General features: G+C 40.9%; 1 protein-coding gene across 4 annotated transcripts in view; it reads right to left on the bottom strand.

Moving 5' to 3' along the window:
* Nucleotides 1-25,036, bottom strand: part of NRF1 (nuclear respiratory factor 1) — a 121,644-nt gene that overhangs the window by 76,829 nt on the left and 19,779 nt on the right. For 3 of the 4 annotated variants that reach the window (XM_053925963.1, XM_045191086.3, XM_045191085.3), the window contains exon 2: nt 7,550-7,781. In XM_053925963.1, the coding sequence (XP_053781938.1) occupies nt 7,550-7,772 (223 nt within the window). In that variant the 5' untranslated portion in view covers nt 7,773-7,781. The remainder of the gene's footprint in view (nt 1-7,549; nt 7,782-25,036) is intronic. The other variant, XM_053925964.1, reaches the window with a different exon arrangement.

Raw genomic sequence — 25,036 nt, 5'->3', positions numbered from 1 at the left:
ATATCTTCTAAGATCAACACAGGATTAGATTCTCCCAGGCATGGCTTACATGGAGTCTTCCACATAATGCTAAAATAAACAATGTAAATAACGAAAAAGTACAGCCAAACTTTTAAGTCATTTAGTGGCCCAGAAAAATGTTAAAACCTTAAATTGGGTTAAGATGATCCGCAATTGCCAGTGCCCTCAGGTGTCTGGTAGAAGCAAATAAAAATCCTCTCTAGGGGACGATGCTATTCTAGACCCCAAATTACTTTTTTTTTACTTCATTTTTCAATTAGTTGACATAACAATATTATATTAGTTTCAGGTGTACAGCCCAGTGATAAGATATATAAATAAGTGATCATCCCAATAAATGTTGTACCCATCTGACACCACACATAGCTATTACCCAAATTACTTCTAAAAATCATCCTCCAAACATAGCATTCATTCAGATATAACCAATACATGGAGAAAATACATACGAGACTCCATCAACCTCGCTATCACTGTTTGCCCCACCCCGGTGATTCCCTGAGGCCCTGTCCCACCCAGGGTTTTGGGCCCACCCAAACTGTTTCCAGTGGCTTTTCCATGTGAATGGTTTGTCTTGGCTCATGCTTCAGATTTTCCTAGATTCTCTAAAACAAGCAGCATCTGGCCTCAGCAAGCCCCAAGTCTCTCGCTAAGTGGTCCCAGGCCCAGCACTAACAGCAACCGGGCTTGGTTCACAGCTTGCTCCAACCAGGGCACCTCTAAGCCTAGCACAAGTACCAACCATCTGCAGACTGCTTTGTAGCTCATGCCAGGTGGCCCTGGGCAGAATGCAAGCATTGGCTAACCTTGGCATGCACCTCATGGGAGGCCCCCGAACCTGCACACCCATGGACAGCTTCACACCAAATCGAAGCACCACCACCCAACCACCTCCACAAGTGACACACCAAAGGGGCAGGCTCAGCGAGCACCAGAGCCCCAGTGAAGTAAGGCCTCCTCTGTGGGGTGGGCCCCTTCACAGCTGATCCTCCACAGTGGTCAAAGGTCAGCGGACAGTGGTCATAGCCAGTCCTTGCATTTGATGGGCCTGAGGGTAAATCCCTCCCACTGACAGCAATCAAGGCTCAACTACAAGAGGAGGGTGTATTACCCACATGGGGGATGCACCTTGATTATACAGCTTGGGTGATAGGGGAGGCTGTGCCACTGGACCCTACAGCACATCTACTATACTAGGCCATACTACCAAGACACAGAGTCAAAGCAGCTCTACCTAACACATAGAAACAAACACAGGGAGGCTGCCAAAACGAGACAAAGCAACATGGCCCCAAATAAAAGAACAGATCAAAACTCCAGAGAAAGAACTAAACAAAATGAAGACAAGCAATCTACTACATGCAGAGTTCAAAACACTGATGGAGATATTCATGAATTAGTGAGGACCTCAGCAGCACAGAAAAGAATCAATTAGAAATGAAGGGTACACTAATAAAAATAAAGAATAATTTACAGGGAATCAACAGGAAAGTGGATGAAGCTGAGAACTACATCAGCAATTTGAAATATAAAGAAGCAAAAAAAACAAAAACAAACAAACAAAAAAACCCACCAACCACTCAATCAGAAGCACAAGAAAAAAAGAATCCAAAAAAATATGAAGACAGCATAAAGAGCCTCTGGGACAACTTCAAGCATATGAACATTTGCATCATAGGGATGCTGGAAGGAGATAAGAGAGCAAGAAATTGAAAATCTATGTGAAAAAATGACAACCCTAACTAGGTAAAGGAAATAGACATACAAATCCAGGAAGTGCAGAGAGTACCAAACAAGATGTCCACACCAAGACACATCATAATTAAAATACCAAAGGTTAAAGATAGAGAGAGAATCTTAAAAGCAGCAAGAGAAAAGCAGTTAGTTATACAAGGTAGCTCCCATAAGATTGGCAGCTGATTTTTCAACAGAAACTTTGCAGGCCAGAAGGGATTGGCAAAAAAACCTCAAAGTGATGAAAAGCAAGGCCCTACAACCAAAATGACTCTACCTTGTAAAGCTATCATCAGAATCAAATAGCACATAAAGAGCTTCTCAGACAAGAAAAAACTAAAGGAGTTCACCATCACTACCAAACCAGCATTATATGAAATGTTAAAGGGTCTTCTTTAAGAAAAAGATCCAAAAAATAAACAATAAAATGGCAATAAATACATATCCATCAACAACTGAATCTAAAAAACAAAATAAACAAACAAGCAAAACAGAAACAGAATCACAGACACAGAGAACATTTTGACAGTTTCCAGACGGGATGGGGGTTGGGAAATGAGCAAAAAAAATGTGAAGGGATTAAGAAGTACAAATTGATTGTTACAGAATAGTAGCAGGGATGTAAAGTACAGCATAGGGAATATAGTCAATACTAGTCTAATAACTACGTATGGTGTCACATGGGTGTGAAATTTATTGGGATGATCACATATTAAGTTATGCAATGTCTAATCAGTGGCGTGTACACCTGAAACTAATATAATAATGTATGTCCACTGTAATTGAAAATAAAAAATTATAGAAAAAATAAAATTAAAGTAAAAAAAGAAAAAAACCATTTTTCCTATTAAAACACTTTTTTCCAATAAAAAACTAATAGTGCAAACTTGGGAGGAAAAAAGAACACGCTAAAAACTCAAAACTAGAGAGCAAAACAAAAAAAACCTTTTAACTATTACTAAAATTAGTAACTCAATGGACAGATTCAAAAGCACCTCAGACACAGCTAAAGAGAAAAATGAATAAACTGGAAGAAAATACTTGGATGGAAATACAGAGAGACAAAAGGGTGGTAATAAGAATAGAGGATAAGAGGCATAAAGGACTCAGAGAGGAAGACAACATATTTCACTGCAGTCATAGAGGGAAAACACATGCAATGGAGGAGAGGCGAAACGAAGCAAAATCTAGTGGCGAGATTTTCCAGAATTGACAAAAGATATCAATCCAGATTCATGATGTTCAAAGAACCCTAAACAGAATAAATGAGAAGAAATCCTGAGCCAGATATATCACAAAAACTAAAGACGGAAAATCTTAAAAGCAGCTGGGGGAGGGGCCTGTATGTGAGAGTTAATCTTCAAAGAACAGCTGTTAGAGTGACACAAAAGCCAGGATGGGAACCGGAACACAGTAGGACAGTATCTCTAATATGGGGAAAGAAAATAACTGCCAACCTGGAATTCCACACCCAGTGAGAAAATCCTCCAAGACTAAAGGTTAAATAACAACATTCTCAGACAAACAAAAACTGAGAGACTGCTACTACCAGATCCACAATGAAGGAAATACTAAATGGTATCTTTAAGCAACAGAAAAAAAAGAAGAGCTCTGGCTGGTGTGGCTCAGTGGACTCAGTGCTGGCCTGTGAACTGAAGGGTCGTGGTTTGATTCCCAGTCGGGGCACGGGCCTGGGTTGCGGGCCAGGGCTCTGGCTGGAGGCTTGCGAGAGGCAACAGATCAATGTATCTCTCCCACACTGGTGTTTCTCTCCCTCCATTCCCCTCTCTCTAAAAATACATAAATAAAATCTTTTTTTTAAAGAAATGAACTTTTAACTATGCATAAAACAAAAATAATGTCTTGTAGAGCTTAAAATATACAAAGAATTAATACACAGGACAACAACAGCTTATAGGTCAGGAGCAGGAGAAAGGAAATCAAGTGTTCTAAGAGAGATTCAAGATGGCAGTGGACGAGGTAGATGTTATACTCACCTTCTCCCAGGAACAAACTGGTATTACCATTAAAATACAGAATAATTAGTAAAAAGAAAAAAAATAGAGAGAGCAATCAAACTGAATAACCAACTGAAAACAGCTGAATAGAAGTCTTGTGATCAAGAATTTACAAAATAAGCCACATCAGACTGGCAGGAAGGGCAGAGACGAGAAAAGAGTTGGCCCCACTCCCACAGGTGGTAACTGAGATCCCAGATGGGTATTTCAGCTGTAAAGGTTCCCCCCTAGGAGCATGGAGGGGTCTCAACCCCATGCCAGACTCCCCAGCTCAGAGCACCAAAGCCAAGAAGAGGCACCCACAAAAAAATCAGCAGGAATTCTATCTACCAGGGAGAGACATGAGTCTGCTGGAGACAAGGGTGCCCTCCTAAAGGGCCAACCCACAAAATCTCATTCACAGGCACTCACCCTTGGCTCTGGCAGAGGGAGGACAGAGAAGACTGGAATGTAAGGAGAGACTGGGGTTTGTGACTTTGGGGAATGTGCTGAGGGGACAGCCTCCCGGACCCCTGTGCTGAGTCACTCTCCCACAGTGCAGATAACATCTTTCTTGGGTGGAGCACTCCCCTCCACCTAGGGAAATGCAATAGCCCCACCCTCTTGACTCCCTGTTGCCCCTCCCTAAAGAACTCAGGCCCTGCTGGGCCAGCTGCCTGGGTGGGGGTGCAGAGGTCTGGGTAGCCTCATCTGGGAGTCAGTGACTTAGTGGTGTAGTTTCCGGGTGAGGGCTATTTGCCCCACCTTCCAGTGAACCTGCCTGGTGCCTCCCATCACTGGAGATCCTCTACCCCACACTCTGGGATCCAGATGGTCCCACGCTCCTGACTCCTGGTGGACCTGCCCTGCCAAGGTCTGGGCAGAATCTGGGAGAGACTGAGTTGTGTGGCTCTGGGACAGGGGCCTCTCCTCCCACTTTCCTCCAAGCCTGACTGGCACCTCCCACTCACAGGAGATCCACCAGTATCACCCTCTCAGCTCCTGGGGGCCGCACCCTTTTGAGCTTGGGCTCCTGGCAAAATCATGGACAGACTGAATTGTGTGGCTCTAGGACCAAGGCCATTTTCCCCTCACACATCTGATTGCCCCAGAGCCCTCCAAGCATGCAAAAAACATTCTTGGTCTCTTTGGGCCTCATAAACTCTACTGGACTCACTTTGACGACATCCTGAGTCCCTGCCCCACCACAAAGGTCTGTGGTAACATGGCAGGTGACAGCTAGACTTGGTATGCTCTGGGTCATTTGCTGAGTGGTCTCAGACCCAGCCATGGCACTAGGTTTGAACCTGTATCAATCTGGTGAACACCACTCACCCCTACCTGGTGCCTCATTAAGAACCTACTTCATGCAACTAGAGTACGACCTGAGGCTCTTTCAGTGACTGAGCCTAACAGGCAGTCGACAGGCAGAGGTGGATCTCGAGGTGCCTCGGGACTTTTGATGACCTGCCCCTGGGCTTGGTGCTGGTAAAAGTCAGTCTTGGTGTGTAGCCTGGTCCTTCCCATGCTCACCCAGGCCCAGCAGAAGCAGACACAAATAAATGGTGGATCACTTTGTACTTCCAAACAGGTTATTCAGGGCAAGTCACAGGCAGTGTTTGACATTGGTCTGCACCAGAGTCCCTCCCAAGAGGCCAGAACTGACACACAGAGTGGCCAGCCACAACGTCAGAGCAGAATCCAATTAGCTTTACAAGCAGCATATCCAAAGGGAGACCTCAGCAGGCACCAGACCTTGCTGATGTGAATTCACAGCTTGTACACTGTGGTCAGGGTTGGTCCTCATAGTCAGCCAGTCTGACAGTCGACCCCATGCACAAATGGGCCAAAAGCAATCAAGACTCAATTACAACAGGAGGGTCCACAGAAGGGACATTCCTGGTGTACCCAGCTCAGGTGATGAAGGAGATTATACCACTGCACCCCATAGGACACCTACTATATAAGGCCACCCTACAAAGACTGGGAGTTAGGGCAGCTCTACCTAATACATAGAAACAAACACAAAAAGGCAGCCAAAATGGGGAGACAAAGAAACATGCCCAAATAAAAGAACAGAATAAATCTCCAGAAAAAGAGATAAATGAAATGGAGGTGAGCAACTTATCAGATACAGAGTTAAAAAAAAATGGTTATAGGGATGCTCAAGGAACTTAGTGAGAACCTCAACACATGAAAAAGGACATAAAAACTATAAAAAAGAACCAGTCAGAAATGAAGACTACAATATCTGAAATGAAAAATATACTAGAAGGAATAAACTAGTAGGCTGGATAAAGCAGAGGATAGAATCAGTGATTTGGAAGACAAGGTAGCAGAAAACACCTAATGAGAGTATTGAAGGAAAAAAAAAAAAAGAATAAAAAAATGAAGATAGTTTAAGGGACCTTTGGGACAAAACAAAGCGTAACAACATCCACATCATAGGAATATAAGAAAGAGAAGGAAGAGACAAGGGATTGAGAACTTATTTGAAGAAATAATGACAGAAAACTTCCCTAACCTGGTGAAAGAAAAAGACACACAAATCCAGGAAGTGTAGAATCCCAAATATGATGAACCCAAAGAGACCCCCACCAAGACACATTATAATTAAAATGCCAAAGGTTAAAGACAAAGAGAATCTTAAAAACAGCAAAAGAAACACAGTTACCTACAAGGAAGCTCCCATAAGACTGCCAGCTGATTTCTCAACAGAAACATTTCAAGTAAATACCATATGATTTCACTTGCATGTGGAATCTAATGAACAAAATAAATAAACAAAATAGAGAGACTTACATATAGAGAAAACAGACTGATAACTGTTACCGGGAAGGGGGTTGGGGTGCTGGGAGAAAAGCGTGAGGGGAGTAAGCAAAAAAAAAAAAAGAAAGAAAAAAGAAAAAAGAAAAGCTCACAGACACGGACAACAATATGGTGATCACCAGAGGAAACGGGGGTGGGGGGAGGTAGAAGCGGGTAAAGGGGGAATAAATGGTGACCTAAGGAGACTTGACTTTAGGTGGTGAACACACAGTACAATATACAGATGATGTATGACAGAACTGTACACCTGAAACCCATATAATTTTATTCACCAATGTCACCCCAATAAATTCAATAAAAGTCTGGTGAGAAAAGTTTGGAGAAAAGGAAAGCAGGGAGGGAGGTGGGTGGGAGGGAGGAAGAGAGGGAGGGAGGGAGGGAGGAAGGAAGGAAGGAATTCAAGTGTTCTAAGAAAGTTGCATTATCCCTAAAGTGACCAAAAGTACCTAATTACTTTGGCCACTGTCATAATACTTTGACATAAGTAAAGAATGTATTTTGTAATTTTTAAGAGTACCACTAATAGTAAAATTATATATAACTTCCAGACTAACAAGAAAAAAATGAAAAAAATAAAAACTTGCAAACAATCCAAAAGGAAACATGAAGGAAAAGCAAATACAGAACAAATGAGATAAAGAGAAAGCATACAGTAAACATGGTAAGTTTAAACCTGAATATATCGGTGATTATATTTAATGTAAATGCACTAAATGCCTCAGTTCAAAGTCAAAGACCATTAGAATGGGCGAAAAAACGAAACCAAGTCACATCACTTACAGTAAATGGCTCTAGAACTTAAGTCTCAGTATGACATAGGCACAAGTTGAAAAATCCAAGGCTTAAAACAAAATCTTGAAGGTGTGATATGAAGATAAAAGTGAGAGTGCTTACATCCTAGGCTCTTCTAGATATGCAGGGTAGCAGAGTTAAGCAAGAAACAGAGCTGCCAATCGAAACAACATTACCTGCCGCGGCCAGATGGGCCGTTACCTCATCAGCCGCTGTGGAGTTGAGTATGTCTGAATCATCATAAGAGGTGTCTTCTTGAGAAGAGGGCGACTCTTCGTCAGCACTCAGCATACTGTGTTCAGTGTAGGTGGCCACATGGACCTGCTGTACTTGTTGGGCCACTGCGTGGGCTTCTATCGTAGCCATGTGTTCAGTTTGGGTCACTCCGTGTTCCTCCATGAAGATCTACTGTCAGAAACAAGGCCAAGAAGAGGATTCAGTGTGTAATGTAACGTAACAGTTAAATCAAAAGATATTTTCCTCAAGAGAGGAAAACCTTTGATTTCACTACATACCTCACCACACCAAGTCACAGGAAATGGGAAGCTCCGTTCAAGTATGACCCAAAAATGGTAGAACATCTGCCTTATATAAAAGCATTTTGATAGAAAATCACTGCTAATTTTATAGCTTAGGTCACAAAACAATAAATGCCCTTGATATTACATATAACAATAAAAGACATTTAAATATAAGAATAAAAACATATAAAGATCCCAGTGACTTGGCATTTGACAGTGTAGCCATAAAAAACATAAAAACACTTAGTAAGTAAATGAAACACTTAACAATGGGAGTGAAACTTTTTTCTCCAAAAACTACAATCATTCAAATTGGTTTTTCCACTTATAAAACTGTGCTTCTTATAAGTCCTAAAATGATGTAGTAATTACAAAGTAGGAAGATAAAGGTTCGCTCTTCTACTGCAATTATCTGTTCCCTCTTCCCCTAACAACTACAGATAAGTGCATTATCTTTAAAAAAACTTTTTGAAGCATACATACATACCTATGATTTAAAATAAAAACATTCATATTACACATATTATTCTATAGTTTGCTTTTTTATACTACAGTATAAAATCTGGACATCTGACATGTGAAAACACACAGATATACTAGAGCTTTCTTAATCGCTGCAGAATATCGCATTGTCTGGATGTGCCATAACTATGCAAGCAATCACCTACTGATACACAGCAAGGATGCTGCTTCCAAATTTTTGCTACTTTGAACATCAGTGCAGTAAACATGCCCATATTAAAACTCTGCATATTGGTTCCTCACCAAAAAAAAAAAAAAAAAAAAAGAATCACCATCTGACCCAGCAATTCCCCTTCTGGGTCTACACCAGAACTGAAAGCAGAGTCTCAAACAGCTATTTATACATACCCATGTCTGCAATAGCCAAAAGGTGGAAGCAACCCAACTATGTATTGAATGGGTACATAAAATGTGAATATATATACAAGCTGAACGTCATTAAAATTAGAAACTTCTGCTCTATGAAAGAGAATGCATGCATATGTAGCGCTTACTGCCACAAAAAGGCAGCCATATAGATATAGAAATATGAACTTTGTGGCTACAAGTAAAAACATAATTATCTATTCATGCAAAAATTCTCTTATCTTATTCTATTCTATTATTTTCTATTCTATTATTAAGTTTTCCTTTTCCTTCTTGGAGGACTTCTAAAATCCTTTGTTCCTCTGAGTAATTGCTTTCTTAAGCCTTGTCCTCACATATCTTTCTGCTTTAGGTCAACTACTTCCACTGGCTGCCCAACTCTTTACTTTTCTAAGATCCTTGGTTTCTGTTTTATATTCTTGTGCCGTTTCCAGTTTTTTTGGAGGGGGGAAGCTCTAACTTTTAATTATCTCTTTTCACTCTCACACCACTCTACATGTCAAAACTCATTCTTCTAACTCAAGTGATTCTACTTCAAAATAAAATTCAATTTAATTTACAAAAAGGATGCCATAAATCCAAAGAGATTAGTAATATAATAATCAGCTATCATTTGAAACCCTCTTTTATACTTTCTTTTCTGCCCGAGGGCATCTCCCAGCCTTGTAGTTCCCTGTGACATAATACCTTCACAGACAAACTCACACCCTTGTTTCTTTAAACGAAGCTTTTGAAGAGGTACATCGTACAATAAAAAATATTTAATAGAAAGAGGAAAGAATAAAGAAAACATGGTTAAGTATCAACATTTGGGAAATCTGGGTAATGATAGTTCTTTACTTTTGCAACTTCTCTAAAACTCTGAAATTATGTCAAAAAATTAAAAAAAAATTTAAAGAGGTTTCTTACATATCCTGTGTTTGGTGTGTTTCAGATATTCAAGGGAATATATCCTATTCTCAGATTTGTACATATCTAAAATGCAATTTAACACTAAGTCACACAATTAAACACAGTATGAGATCCACAATGTTAAAAACTATTTTTCATCCATTTCACTATTCTTCTAGACTAAAAGACACACTGCTTCGGGCATTTTAGAATTCTGGGTACTTCCAAAATTGTTTTTAAATGATTTGGGATTAGATGGCATCTAACTGCTTTTCAAAGGGATTTGTACGCTATGCACTTGGCATAATGGATTTCAATTCTTTTCTCCAGAATGCAACTCACTGCGTAAATCAATAGGGCTGTCTGCTTCACAGGCTCGTTACTGCTGCCCAGTGTGCCTCATCTTCCTCCCTCTCTCCCCATCCCATCCTTCAGCCAATCTAAACCTTTTTATTAAGCACACTCTGTAAAAAAGCAAAAGCAAAGGTACCTCAGCCTTCTATGAACTAGAGTGGGATAATTGTCAATGGTGCTTTCGATGTTTTTAAAAAATAATAAATAAAATAGGTCGCCTAAAGCCAGATATGACTAACGTACACATACTACTGAAAATCATCATGTCCCACCCCCCCCAAGCCATTTTTAGAGATGCTTTTTAGCTTTCATACAGGAGCAGTCGGATTCTCTGGATAGCAAAACGGATAGGAACTGCTGCTAATGGATGAAAACATGTTAGATAGAATGAATTAAAAAGACCCCAGGATATATCAGGATGATCATTTAGCAACACATATAACGTTTAATCACTGGGATGTACACCTGAAACTAATAGAATATTGTATGTCAACTGTAATTGAAAAATAAAAAATACCTTTATAAATAAATAAAGCAAAACAGGCTATTACCAGATATCCAGAGCCCCCAGACAAGTTATATAACCTCCAAGTATCCCAGTTTCAATACTTTTTTTAAATGAAAAGAAAAAGATAGTTCCTTTACTAAAAATATGAGGATTAAATGAGATCATCCAGATAAACACACAGTGCCCAGCACATAAATGCTCAATATTATGGCAATAATGCCAGAATTACTGTGTCTTCATGATTCTATTCTTCTTGACTCATTACCTAACTAATCTCATAAGGGTTGGGCCTCAATTTCTTCACCTTTAAATTAGACATCCATCTCCAGTTTTGTTTTGGTTTTTTTAAATCAAGGGCAAAAGATTTTGAGTCAAGCATCTAAAAGGCTATTTTATTTCATTTTTTAAAAATTTTATTTATCTTTACAGAGAGGGGAAGGGAGGGAGAAAGAAAGGGAGAGAAACATGGATGTGTGAAAGAAAAATAGACCTGTTGCCTCTCACACACCCCCTACTAGGGACCAACTCGCAACCCCGGACTGTGCTCTGACTGTGGATTGAACCAGGGACCTTTTGGTTTGCAGGGTGGCACTCAATCCACCAAGCCACACCAGCCAGGGCATAAAAGGTCCATCTTTTTTTTTTAAATGTATCATGGTAACATTGGTTAATTACACTATGTAAGTTTCAGTTGTGCGCTTACCACCCAAAGTCTAGTTTCCTTCCATCACCATGTATTTGACCCCCTTCCGCTCTGGCAACCACCATACTGTTGTTTGTGTCTATGAGTTCTTCGTTTGTTCGTTTGTTGCTTTTTGTTTCATGTCCCAAATATGAGTGAGATCATATAGTTCTTGTTTTTTGTCTGTCTGACTTATTTCACTTGGCATAATCTCAAGGTCCGCCAATGTTGCCTTGGCCGGTGTGGCTCAGTTAGTTGGGCATCATCCTGCAAAGTGAAAGGCTGCCAGATGGATCCCCTGTCAGGGCACATGCCTGGGTTGCGGGTTTGATCCCCTAATGGAGTGCACGAGAAGCAACAGATCAATGTTTCTCTCTCCTATTACTGTTTCTCTCCCTCTCTTTCTCCCTCCCTTCCCCTTCTCTAAAATAAATAGTTAAAAATCCATCAATGTTGTCACAAATGGCAGTATTTCAACTTTTTAAATCTGAGTAGTATTCCATTGCAGGTATTACATACCACATCCTTACCCATCATCAGTCAAAGGACACTTAGATTGTTTCAGTGTCTTGGCAAAAAGCCCTTCTTTATTATATTGATTCCAATAACTGAGCTACTGTTCTCCTAGACATAAAACCAGGCAACTCCAGATAACCAACGTCTCTAGCAACATTTCGTGACAGTGCATAAAATGGAGAGCATAGACCTGACAGTGACCCCTCGGAACAGACGTGAAAAGCAAGACAAAACACTAGCAACATGATAGTCTGTAACTCTAAACACCACAGGAGATTAAAAAGGCCTATCTGTCTATCACCTGGAACCAGTGATGTCCAGCAGATCAGTCAACACTCCATTTAAAAAAAAATCATTTCCCCAAACAATAATGTAACATGGGCTTTATCTACACTTTCTTCTTTATTACATAAAGAGAGCTGCGTCGTGGTACAGGAGTCTCTGCTTTTGCCATTCTAGGCCAGAAAGGGTGGGACTGAAAGATAATAGAAGAGAGCACAGAAAACTCCGGTTTTCTTGTCTCAGCACCCTGGTAGATGTAGTCCATAATACCAGGGGAGCTACTGGAATTTGGATGAAATGTCCAAGAGATTTAAATTTAGTCTAATCCACACATAATAGATGAGATTAAGTGTACAATGTATTTTAAAAATCAAAGTAGGAAAGGGCAGGCCAGGAAATCTAATCAAAGTAAAACTAAAGTAAAAGAAAGCATTAGTCTAATCAATAACATTATCATATCAAAAGAAAAGCTTCAAGAACTGCCTAAGGGGGAGTCTCAGAGCAAGACCATGACTAAGGTCCAAACAAGAAGAGAAAAACCAAGAGGCTCCACATACATTCCTAGACATGGCCAGAATCGAAACTATAACTAGAGCAGAAATTTTACTCATCAGTACAGACTTTTCCAAAAAAGGCCAACGATAGGTTTTGGTTCTTAGGGGACATAGGGTAATGGATCAAAATCTCACCAAAGCAGGAAAAAGAAAAATTAAAAATCGCACAAAAAAGTCAAAGTGAAAACAGAAGCAAGGTGAAATGTGGCTTAATTCTGAGTAATAAACGGTGCTTCAAATAAGAACCCATTTGACCATTCTAGGAATAGTTTCTTTCAAATAGCCCAAGGGTAATATTGGCCTTGCAGAGAAAAAAATAATCTTCCACCCACACCACTGGGCTCCGCAAAGCAAAAAATAAAAATTAAAAAAAAAAAAAAAAGCCATAGGCATGTATGTACTTTATTCGTCTCCATTTTCAGACTCCAACTACAAATAAAAATACAGAAAATCATGTAGAATACAAAACAGAATGTAAAGGTTATATGAACCACGACAATGTAAAAGCAAAGATACTGCTGAGAGAAATGAAGAGGTAGCAGAGAAGGTGGACAAAAGGCTAGCAGTGCTAATACCCATCTTTACACAGTGAGGGAGTCAGAAGATGCCATCAAAAGTACATGGAAGAACTTAGTTATCACAATGTAACTATCAAAAATAGAGGGGAGCCCTGACTGGTGTGGCTCAGCTGGTTGGGCACCCTCCAGCAAAGCAAAGGGTTGCTGGTTCGGCCACCCTACACGTGCCTGGGTAGGGCAAATGCCTGAGTTGTATGTTCAATCTGGTCGGGCAGGTTCAAGATGTAACCAGTCCATGTTTCTCTCTCACATGGATGCTTCTCTCCCTCTCTTTCTCCTTCACTTACCCTCTCTCTAAAAATAAATAAATAAAATCTTAAAAAAAACCCAAGTTTGATAAACCAAGAAAAAGTGGTATAGACATATTACTCAATGTGAGAATTATTGTTTGCTAACAATAACTGTTTTGTAAAAATTGGGATGGGGTAGTGGAAGAATGTGGCAAAAGGCCAATGATTTTTATTCTAAGTCCTTCTATTTAATCTTTTATCATATGAATGTGCTGTATACCTGAAACTAATACAAAATAATATTGAATGTAAGCTGCAATTTTTAAAAAATAGCCCTGGCTGGTGTGGCTCAGTGGATTGAGTACCAGCCTGCAAAACAAAGGGTGGCTGGTTTGATTCCCAGTTGGGGCACATGCCTGGGTTGCAGGCCAGGTCCCCAGTAGGGGGTGCACGAGAAGCAACCACACATTGATGTTTCTCTTCCTCCATTTCTCCGTCCCTTCCCCCTCTCTAAAAATAAATAAAATCTTTTTTAAAGAAAAGATAATGAGCATATATATCATCATACCACTCCCTTCACACCACTCCCTAAAAAAAAGAATTGGTTAAAAAAAAGTTTTGCCTTGAGTAAATCTAACCTACTAATTTGGATCATATGAAAGTAACAAAATTTTGTATGGCTGCAGTCACATATTTTTCATTCTAATATGTTGATAAAATTGGAAAATACTCATTAATATTAACAGCAGCCCAAGAATCCAGTTATTAATGCTTTTACATAATGTGAGAAAAGCGCGCTTTACCACACAACTTAATTTAAGGATGAGTGGATTGTTTCGGGAAAACAATATTGCAAGCTTACTGAGGGCGGGGCTTGGGTCCATAGAGTCTCTCTATATATAAGCTATCATAATTTGCTCTTTAATAAATGGTTGGGGGTAATTATTTGCACATTTTAATTACTAAAGCTAATTTCAGGCAATAATAGTTTGTTATTCCCCTGTAAGGTTGAGCTGGTTACTCAGCCCTTGTCTCTTTCTATACTTGATCTGAACTGATCTCCACCCAGCTCTGGCCGTGGTCAGCTAACCTTATTGACCAACTTGCCGGCCGCTCCCAGTTACATTTTACCAAGGGCAGGCAGCAATGTGAGATGGGAACAGGAGGGGAGAAGGGTTCTCCCTGCTGTTTTCATTCCTATCAGTGTTGTTTCAGCAACAGAGGATAGCTTCATCTCCCAGACTCCAGCTGTGCCCCTCTCCCCTGGTAGCTGGGCACCAGCAGCATGGCACCCTACCCAGTAGTCAGATCCCCACTGGGTGGGGGCCCCCTCTGAGCTCCTAGGTTCTTGTCTTCTGTTCCCCCAGCCCTACGGGTGGTAGCTACTTCCTGAAGTTAGTAATATCCAGATCACCTCAGTGTCTACTTTGTGCTCTTTCCAGTCTTCAACACTGTTTAACCAATTCCCAGAATTAAATTCTCCGAAATACCTCCTAGGCCCTGACTGATACAAAAGGAAGGAAAAAATGTACCCTCATCAGAAATTACTCATAGAGTGCTGGTAAACTGCAAAATTTTATACTGACTTGTATAAGTCAGTACAGTAAAAACTACTGACATTTTATACTGTCAATAAAGTGATTCTAAGGACATTGTTATAAGACCATCACTAGGGTTGTTTCCACGCACTGACAGAAGTGGAATTCAAAATCCTGAGTTTGATGAATCTTTAAAACGAGGCTAAGTTAGAGAGAATAAAATGCCTCATGAGAGAAATAGAACACTTGGAAGCGAGAAGGGGGTACAGACGGAAAGGAAAGGAGGAGCTATAAAGACAAACTTTTATCTCTGTGAGTCTATCCTACCTATTCTTTAAGTACTTAATAAGTAACATTTCAGCAATCCTCAAAATCGACATCACAGTAATACAAAGTCTTTTTACAGAAATAACAATAAGAAACAGTCAGAAAAATATTTATCATATTATTCAATGAACAGATGAGGTTTGGACAAAGCAAAGAGTATGTGGTAACAATGGCAACTTTAACCTTCATCTATCACTCTACGTTCTCGGCAGACTATGAGATCTCTGCCCATCCACTGAAAATCAGTAGTGGGCACTAACTCTAACTTCCAGTGTGGCTTGCAGCAATTTAGAGTTATTTCTTCTTATTCTGTAATTGGACCCAAAGTGTACAAGGGTATGTGCAGTCTCCGCTCCATTCCACTCATTCCTGCTTACAGGCTTACTCTCACTTTTACAGCAGGGAGCCAGAGTACTGGGTTCATATCTTTGCCCTGCCACTCGCTGGCATCTTAGACAAGTTTCACTTAATTTCTATGCTTTAGTTTTATCATCTCTCAAATGGGAATAATAATCGAAGCTAAGAATTATTGTGAGGGCCAAAGAAAACATGGTGCATAATGAGTGTCAGATTAAGTGTAACCTGATGTTGTTGTTGTTACTACTATTCCACATAAAAGGAGAGGTAAAGCACAGAAATGCCCAAAGGAAAGTTACATGATTTATTTTTACACCGGGAGTAAAAATGCTTACAGATCACAAACCAGTTTTGACCACATACAGATTTCTATCAAAGAGTAGTTCTTCACCTTTTTCAAATTATGGACCCTTTTGAGAACGTGTGAAAGCTACAGATCTCCTCCCTAGAGAAATGCATAGACCCGCAAAAATTTCCAAAATATTTTAATGTTTATGGACTCAAATCATAGTTTAGTTCATGATTACACAGCTATACCACAGAGAAAACACCAGAGGGTGCCACAACCAAAGAAAAATAAAAAAGCACAGGGAATTTCCGGTTGCTTAAAATTCTTCAACTGGAACAAACATCCTTCCATAGAAAATAGATGAATTTACTTCACCAAATGCTTTAAAATACATCAACTCTTCTTTAGGTTCTAGATAGGCACTGACAAATAGAAATTTCTGTGATGACGGAAATGCTCTAAATTTACACTGTCCAAAACAACAGCCAATAACCACATGTGGCTACTGACCACATGAAATGCGACAACTGTGACTAAAGGAATCAAAAATTATATTTAGTTTTACTTCGTTTTAATTTGAATAGCCACGTATGGCTGTGGCCTGTGGCTCCCACACTGAATAGTGCAGTTCTACGTTTTATTTTTAAGTTTTGAAACGACTGGCTTCTAATCACAGGCCATTACATATCATTGTTAAAGAAATCTCTAGTAGAGTAGGTTCATGCCATAATTCAGACCAATCTGTCCCCTGTGAAGATTCAGCTCTGCACAGATAGGACTGTTCAGTTCTCGCCCCTGCCCTACAGGTGTTCACAATCAAAAGTAAAGCTTTCTTTTACTCATTATCGAAGACCCGACCTTCCCAATTCTGACTGTGTTTCTTAATTCCCTGGGTTATATGAGCCTTAAAAAAATAAGTGCAAACTAATAAAGTTAAGTAAGAAGGCATTTACCATTGGGGGAAAAAAACATATTCTAGTGATAATCACCACGGTCTAAGGAGCACTGAGAATGAAAGACTGCAAGGACATTGAGTAGATACCAGGAAGGAGACAAGAGTCTTCAGCCAGGAGCCAGAGTAAAAGAAGGGCACCGCAGGCAGAGGCAACAGCTTATAAAAGCACACAGCATAGTAAGGGGGCATCAGTGAACGTCTGGACAGCAGCCTCAGAAGTCTGGGGACCAAAGGAACCCAGCTTCCGGCTGCCTCCACACCAAACTCTTCACACTGCGATCTAACCTGCTAACAATGAAGCTAATGCCGTCCCACCTGCTAACAATGAAGCTAATGCCGTCCCACCTGCTAAAGAGGAAAGTACCCACATTGTACAGCACCTGACAGCTTACAACCTGGTGTTTGGCGCAGTACCATGAATGGAGAAGGTGCCTAATGAATGTTAATGACAACGATAAAAAGGATTAGAAAATGCATTCTCAAAAATTCAGATGCTTATTAACAGCTACAAATATCAATAAAAAGCAGGGAAGGTGCTTGAAGCTATTCCTAGATTAAAACATGATGGATAGAAGTTTAGTACGCCCAAGCATTTATTTGCAAATGGGTCAGAATGCAGCTGGCTCTTTTTGCAGAAAAATCGTTTGTCCACAGCTGCTCCCCAAATTACCAAAAATCAAATAAGTAGCTGTCATGTGATAGCAGAACTAGAGGCTGCTTCAACTTCCATTAAGGAGAAATAACATAAATTGCCGCAAGCCCCACCCCTCAATCTCGGACCAGCACAAAGGACACTTTATTCAGATCTGCCTACTGTGAAATATAGCATTGTTGCCTGGCTGCTGCTATGACGGCCCAGTCCTGCTGGCTCTGTCATTACACAACCAACATTCAGTTAGAGCCGCTTCTGAGGTTCTGGCAGACAGTTCAATGCAAGATTTTTCTTTTGAGATAACTGAAGTTATCTCTGGATAAAATTATGAAGGTGTAAGTGCCAATACTATGAATCTATGCACCTCTGTGATTCAATCATTCTCTAATTCCACACATATTTACTAAGTTCTTATCATGTACTCCGAGATATTTTAGCCTTAGCATTCCAAGAAAACCTCTGACTATCAACTCAAATCTTTTATCTTTAGTTAAAAATGTTTGTTATTATAGCCCTGGCTGGTGTGGCTCAGTGGATTCAGTGCCAGCCTGAGAACCAAAGGGTAGCCGGTTTGATTCCCAGTCAGGGCACATGTCTGGGTTTCGAGCCAGGCCCCCACTTGGGGGCACGCGAAAGCCAACCTCTTGCACATCAGTGTTTCTCCCTCCCTTCCCCTCTCTCTAAAAATAAATAATTACATTTTTTGTTTATTATCTAAGTGACACATGTTCTTTTTGGGTAATTGAGAAAATACAGGTAAGAAAAACCAAAAAAGAAACAGAAATCGCCACCCAAGATGGCCACATTATGAAGTTAACAATCTGGTGTACACAATATGCTTCTAGCCTTCCTCTCTCTCCCCACCCCCCAGTTTCTTATATTGTTCTTTAAAAAAAAAACAAAAACGTGAAGCTACAATGGACATACTATTTTATAAATATTTTAATGTAATAAAGAATTTAAATGTTCATGTTAACATTCAGTCATTTAGGTTGTTTTCAATTTTTCACTATTATAAACAACACTACAGTAACAATACTGATATTCCATAAACACCTGTTGCCTAAATGAGTAAACTAATGGTTTACTAAGCTAAGTCTTTAATAGCTACCCAACTACTTCCTTAGCATAACGAGGGCATAAAACTGAATAATCATACAGTTATGATTCTGGACTTGCCCACCAGGCAGGCTTAGAAGGGTAATTTCAGTAAAAAACAGCAATCTCAACAGAAAGATAAGCGCATAATACTTGGCAGTGGATAGAGAACTGAATGAAAACCTTAATCTGGACGATGTAAAAGAATAGCCCTTGAGTGGAATACAGAAAAAGGAAAGCATAGCACTGGTAACCCATTTGACAAAACTGCAAGCTGAGACCCTATTGAAAGTTGATGGATCAAAAACTAAGTTTAGGAGCATTTGAGATCTAGCTTCCCAAAACTGTCCTCAGTTTAGCTCAAATAAACACTTATAAACATGTTCCAGAATTATGAGTTCATCATTTAAAATTATAAAGAAAACATAGTAAGAGTATTAAAAATAATATAAACATCAAATAAAGGGAGATGCAGAGGACAGGGTAGAAAATATTAATTGTTTTTCATATCAAAAAATCCAGATATTATCTAAAGTTGATAAATAAAGAAGTTTACATATATTATTAAGCCTTATGGCAGTAACTCCACGAGAAGCTGAAGATAGAAATAGTAAAATAGTTTTTAAAAGTCATCTGTCTCTGCACTATAAAACTGGAGATGGGAAGGAAAGATATGAGGCAGGAGACAAATTTTTTTTTCATCAAAAGCTCTCTTTCTTCTGCTATTTGTTGGGAAGCACAAGTAATACCCAGATGTACGCTGCCTGAAAAATCTGTTACTATTCACTCTGGCTTCCCTAACTATTAATATACCCTCTTATCCTGATTACTAGTCAGACCCAACTGCCCACAGAGCTTTACTTTAACAAGAGGCAAATCGAAAATACTTGAGACCTTGGAGACCAGCTAGTCTGATTTTCTCATTTTACAGATTAGGTTGAGACCCAGAAAGGCTAAACGAGTTAACCAAAGTCACATCTCTATTTGGTGGCAAAACCAAAACTTGAACCCACATTTTCTGCCCACTCCATCTTCTTCATCAGAGATGCACCCATTCTTTCTCCTAAAGCACAGTCTCTAACCATTATTGGTTTAGATTCCTTAACAGCTATCCTATACTATCATGTGCTTATCTTTTTTTCTTAGGGGATGGTGGGAGGGTATGGGAGGGAGAGAAGGAGAGAAACAGTGATGTGAGAAACATCGATCAGTTGCCTCTTATACACACCCCAACTGGGACCAACCTAGGCATGTGCCCTGACTGGGAATCAAACCAGAGACCTTTAGCTTTGAGGGACGCCACCCAACCAAGTAAGCCGCACCAGCCAGGGTTCATGTGAGTGTCTTTAAGCCAAAAGTTGGGTTTTACTGAGGGTCCAGTAACTAGGGTTATAAAATAATATGCACGTTGAATTTAACTGATTTTTCAAACTTTTTGAATTGCATCTGCAGTCCCCCATCCCAGTCCCTCTTACACGTCTCCTGCTCCCCCACCATCACAGCCTTAGAGGGTACAACTACTTCAAGGACTGGTCCCTACACACTAAGGGTCCTGACAGCATGCTTCGCAGCTATAGGAACTAATGCAATTCATGGAGTTCCCGAAGCTACTCTTCTGTGAGCACCAGGGGAGTCAACTGATTTCACGTTTTTCTTCACCCATATTAAGTAGTTTAGCTAATTACCCACTCCCACATTAAACAGAAGGGAACAAAATTGCTTTTTTAAAAGGATTTTATTGATTTATTTTTAGAGAGAGGGGAAGGGAGGGAGAAAGAGGGGAGAGAAATATCAATGTGTGTTTGCCTCTTGTGTGCCCCCCGCACTGGGGACCAGGCCCGCAACCCAGGCATGTGCCCCAAATGGAAATCAAAGCAGCCACCCTTTGGTTTACAGGCCGGCACTCAACCCACTGAGCTACACAGCCAGGGTACAAAATTTTCTTTTAAAAAAAGGACCAGGAGCTGCTTTTGAAGACAATGGAGAATTGTGCACACAACTTTCACATCTGTAATCATTATACTATTTTATAAAATTATTTTAAAATTGAAGTTTAAGGGCCTTGGGAACCAAGATGGCGGCGTAGGTAGACACACTGCGCCTCCTCGCACAACCAGAACTGACAGAGAATCGAACGGCAAGGGGGTCCAACACCAAGGAAATAGAAAATAAACATTCATCCAGACCGGTAGGAGGGGCGGAGACGGGCACCGGGGTGGAGAGGACTCGAGTGGCTGTGACAGGACTGAGACTGGCGGAGTGTGGGACAAATGGCGCAGGCAGTCCGAGCACTAGCAGACCCTGCGGCCCCACATTTGCACAGATAAACCCAGAGGGCCGGACTCAGAGTGGCGGAGAACGGGGCAGGCAGAGCAGCGGGTAGCACCCCAGGGCACCACATTCGCCCACAGATAAACCGGACGAAAGGCGGGGAGCGAAGCAGACCACGCAACCCAGGGTTCCAGCACAGGGGAAATAAAGCCTCAAACCTCTGATTGAAAACGCCCGTGGGGGTTGGGCCGGCAGCAGGAGAGACTCCCAGCCTCATGGGAGAGGTCGTTGGAGAGACCCACAGGGGCCCAGAGTGTGCACTGGCCCACTTACTCGGGAACCAGCACCAGAGTGGTCCAGTTTGATTGTGGGTATCAGAGTGAAAGATTGAAAGCTGGAGGAGAGTAAGGTAGGCGCCCTTGCTCCCACTCGGCCCCTCCCCCACGTACAGCGTCACAGCCCAGCGACCAGCATTACCCCGCCCCGGTGAACACCTAAGGCTCCGCCCCTTAAAGTAACAGATGCTCCAAGACAAAAAAAAAAAAAGGCTGAAATGACAGAACACTTCACAGCTCCAGAAAAAATACAACTAAGCGACGAAGAGATAGCCAACCTATCGGATGCACAGTTCAAAGCACTGGTTATCAAGATGCTCACAGAATTGGTTGAATCTGTTCGAAAAACAGATGAAAAAATGAAGCCTATGCTAAGAGAAACAAAGGAAAATGTACAGGGAACCAATAGTGATGAGAAGGAAACTGGGACTCAAATCAATGGTGTGGACCAGAAGGAAGAAAGAAACATCCAACCAGAAAAGAATGAAGAAACGAGAACTCGGAAAAATGAGGAGAGGCTTAGGAACCTCCAGGACATCTCGAAACGTTCCAACATCCGAATTATAGGGGTGCCAGAAGGAGAAGAGGAAGAACAAAAAATTGAAAACTTATTTAAACAAATAATGAAGAACTTCCCCAGTCTGGCAAAGGAAATAGACTTCCAGGAAGTCCAGGAAGCTCAGAGAGCCCCAAAGAAGCTGGACCCAAGGAGGAACACACCAAGGCACATCATCATTACATTACCCAAGATTAAACGCAAGGACCTACATCCAAGATTACTGTATCCAGCAAAGCTATCATTTCGAATGGAAGGGAAGATAAAGTGCTTCTCAGATGAGGTCAAGTTAAAGAAGTTCATCATCACCAAGCCCTTATTATATGAAATGTTAAAGGGAGTTACCTAAGAAAAAGAAGATCAAAAATAGGAACAGTAAAAATGACAGCAAACTCACAGTTATTAACGACCACACATAAAACAAAAACGAGAGCAAACTAGGCAAACAACTAGAACAGGAACAGAACCATAGAGAAGGAGATCACATGGAGGGTTGTCAATAGGGGAGTGGGAGGGGGAGAGGGGGGGAAAGGTACAAAGAATAAGTAGCATAGATGATAGGTGGAAAATAGACAGGGGGAGGGTAAAAATAGTGTAGGAAATGTAGAAGCCAAAGAACTTATAAGTATGACCCATGGACATGAACTATAGTGGGGGGAATGTGGGAGTGAGGGGGGTGGGCAGGATGGAGTGGAGTGGAGGGGGAATGGGACAACTGTAATAGCATAATCAATAAATATATTTTAAAAAAAAGAAAACTAGTAAGCAATACTTTTAGTAAGCAACAGTATTACCTTCCCAGCCTACAACCATTAGGTCACAAAAGCCCTCTGTAACAACTCCTGGCCACCCACAAGGTCCTGGGCTACAGGATGGAAGCATTGCCAAAGGTCATGAGTAGCATTCTGCACACATTCCAGCTATGTGACAAATGGCTTGGGAAGGACTGAGTCAACCCAGTCAGGTAACTAATTCAATGGTCCATGAGGGAGCACCAATGGTGGCCTCAACTAAGACAGTGAGGATGGAAAAAGCGTATTTGAAATATTTAGGTGGAAAAAATGGAAAGCACTTAGTTAACATTGGATGTGAACAGTGAGGGAAAGGGAACTACAAGATGACTCCCACGTTTCTGGCTTGGGTTAGTGAGCGGCCCATTAAGCAAAGCAAGGAACAATAAAAGAGCAGATTTGCAGAGAGAGGCAGTGTGTGACAACAGTCATGCTAGCTGTCTGAATAGACCCTAGATCTGGAGCTGTGGTGCAGGTGTAAATTTGAGCTTCATCGACAAGGGGGCAGTAATGAAATCAAAGGCATGAATAATAAAATTGACCAGGAATAATATATAAAGTAGGATGATAAAAGAAGCAAGGAAACTTGGGGAATACTCAAAGGGGCATATATAGGAAGGGGAAAAAACACATGTGAAAAAGAGAGGACATACAATAAAAAATGAGAGTCAGGAGATAGTAGCGCCATGGCAGTCAAATGAAGGGAGAAATCAACAATAGCAAATGCAGTGAAAAAAAGAGCTGAGACAATGCCTTTCCAAAACATTCAATACATTCATGTATTCAACACGTGTATCATAATCACCTACTGTGTGTCAAGCATTGATACAGAGCAGGCAGCTGTGAACAAGAAAAAAAAAGTCCCCACCTTCTTGATTTTATACATTCTACCAGAGGGAGATAAACAATAACCAAATATATACACAGTATTTTAGGAAGAAGGGAGGTTGGGGGCAGGGGAGAGATTAGTCAAGGAATGAATGCCTTTCTGACAAGCTGTCTGAGCTCAGATCAACAGGAGTGAGGGAGAGGGAGAGAGCACAAAATACTTGGGGGCAGGTGGGGCGGGGGGAAGAGTATCCAGGCACCAAGAACAGCAAATGCAAAGATGTCAAGGCAGGAGCCTGCCTGGAGTGGCCAAGGAATGGCAAAATGCCCCCAGTACCTGAAGCACCCTACGGAGGAGAGGCAGAGAAGGTCAGAGAGATTACTCAGGGTCAGGCTTGAGGGGCCTTGAAGGCTACATTAAGATCCTTGGATTTTACTCTGTATGAGATGGGACGTCTTTGAAGAATTTTGAGCAGGGGAGAGATATGACCTAATTTTCTCATTTGCATTTTTTTAAATGTGTGTATTTGGTTTAAGTTACCACCACATTTGGCCAGTCATAGGACGAAATAGCCATGATGGTAGATTTTGAATTAACTTAACATTTTTTCCATGTAATACAAAAAAGATGTGTGCCAAGTTGTATCAAGTGACTATAAGATTTAGTGACACAAATGACAGCATGTACCGCTTGTTCAGTGTTTTCAAACATGCCAGGGCCCATGCTGAATCCTTGCTGCATTGTTTTATTTAATCTTCACAACTTTGTGAGTGGGTACATTTAACAAATATCAACATAAGGATTCAAAAAACTTATTTCCCTAATGCTACACAGTAAGAAGGAGCACATTAGGGATCTGAACCCCACTCTCTCTGATTCTTGATCCCAAATAGTCCCACTACTCCCAGTGTGTGTTTTTTTAATAATCCTTGCCCAAGAATATATTTGATTGATTTTATAGAGGAAAAAGGAAAAAGAAACATCGATTGGCTGCCTCCTATACAGGCCAACCAAGGATCAAACACACAACCTAGATGTGTACCCTGACCAGGAATCAAACCCACCTGTGTGTGTGAGTGTGTGTGTGTGTGTGTGAAGGACAATGCTCCAACCAAGTGACCTACCCTCCAGGGCCCATTGTTTCTTGTAAATGAGTAATGCACAAACTCTATGTGAAAAATGTCCTCAGGATGCCTTCTCCCTGTGGATCTTTCCAAAAATCTCAGTTTGAGAAATACTGATTTAAGAAACTACAGCTTATTATATGAAAATGTCCTTCAATTTAAATTATCACTACAAAGGAGAAGTTTTAGATTTATAACAGGGTAGGAATTGTTAAAAGATTTCCATCAGCATAAAAACACAAACTTTAAAAATCTTATTTCTCCACAAATTTGTCCTTGGACTCTGGGATCCTTAGGCACTGGCATAACAAAGGATTATTTGGAATTAAGGAAAGGGGTCCGCCTTTGCACCCCCACAGTCTCCGTTGCCCACCCCTGTAGTGGATGCTGCGGTGCATTCTCCAGATCTGCCTACAGCACTAAGACCCTTATTTCCCCGGGGGCTAGAAGTGTTAGCTCCTGAGGGTTCACAGCTGATTCCTTCCCCAGGCAATTCTCCTGGCTGCTCCAGGTTACAACCCATTCCTGGGGCCAGCA

This window comes from Desmodus rotundus, chromosome 6 (assembly GCF_022682495.2).
Source record: "Desmodus rotundus isolate HL8 chromosome 6, HLdesRot8A.1, whole genome shotgun sequence".
Classification (NCBI taxonomy): domain Eukaryota; kingdom Metazoa; phylum Chordata; class Mammalia; order Chiroptera; family Phyllostomidae; genus Desmodus; species Desmodus rotundus.
The sequence above is the reverse complement of the archived record's forward strand: the minus strand, read 5'-3'. Positions and strand labels throughout refer to the sequence as shown.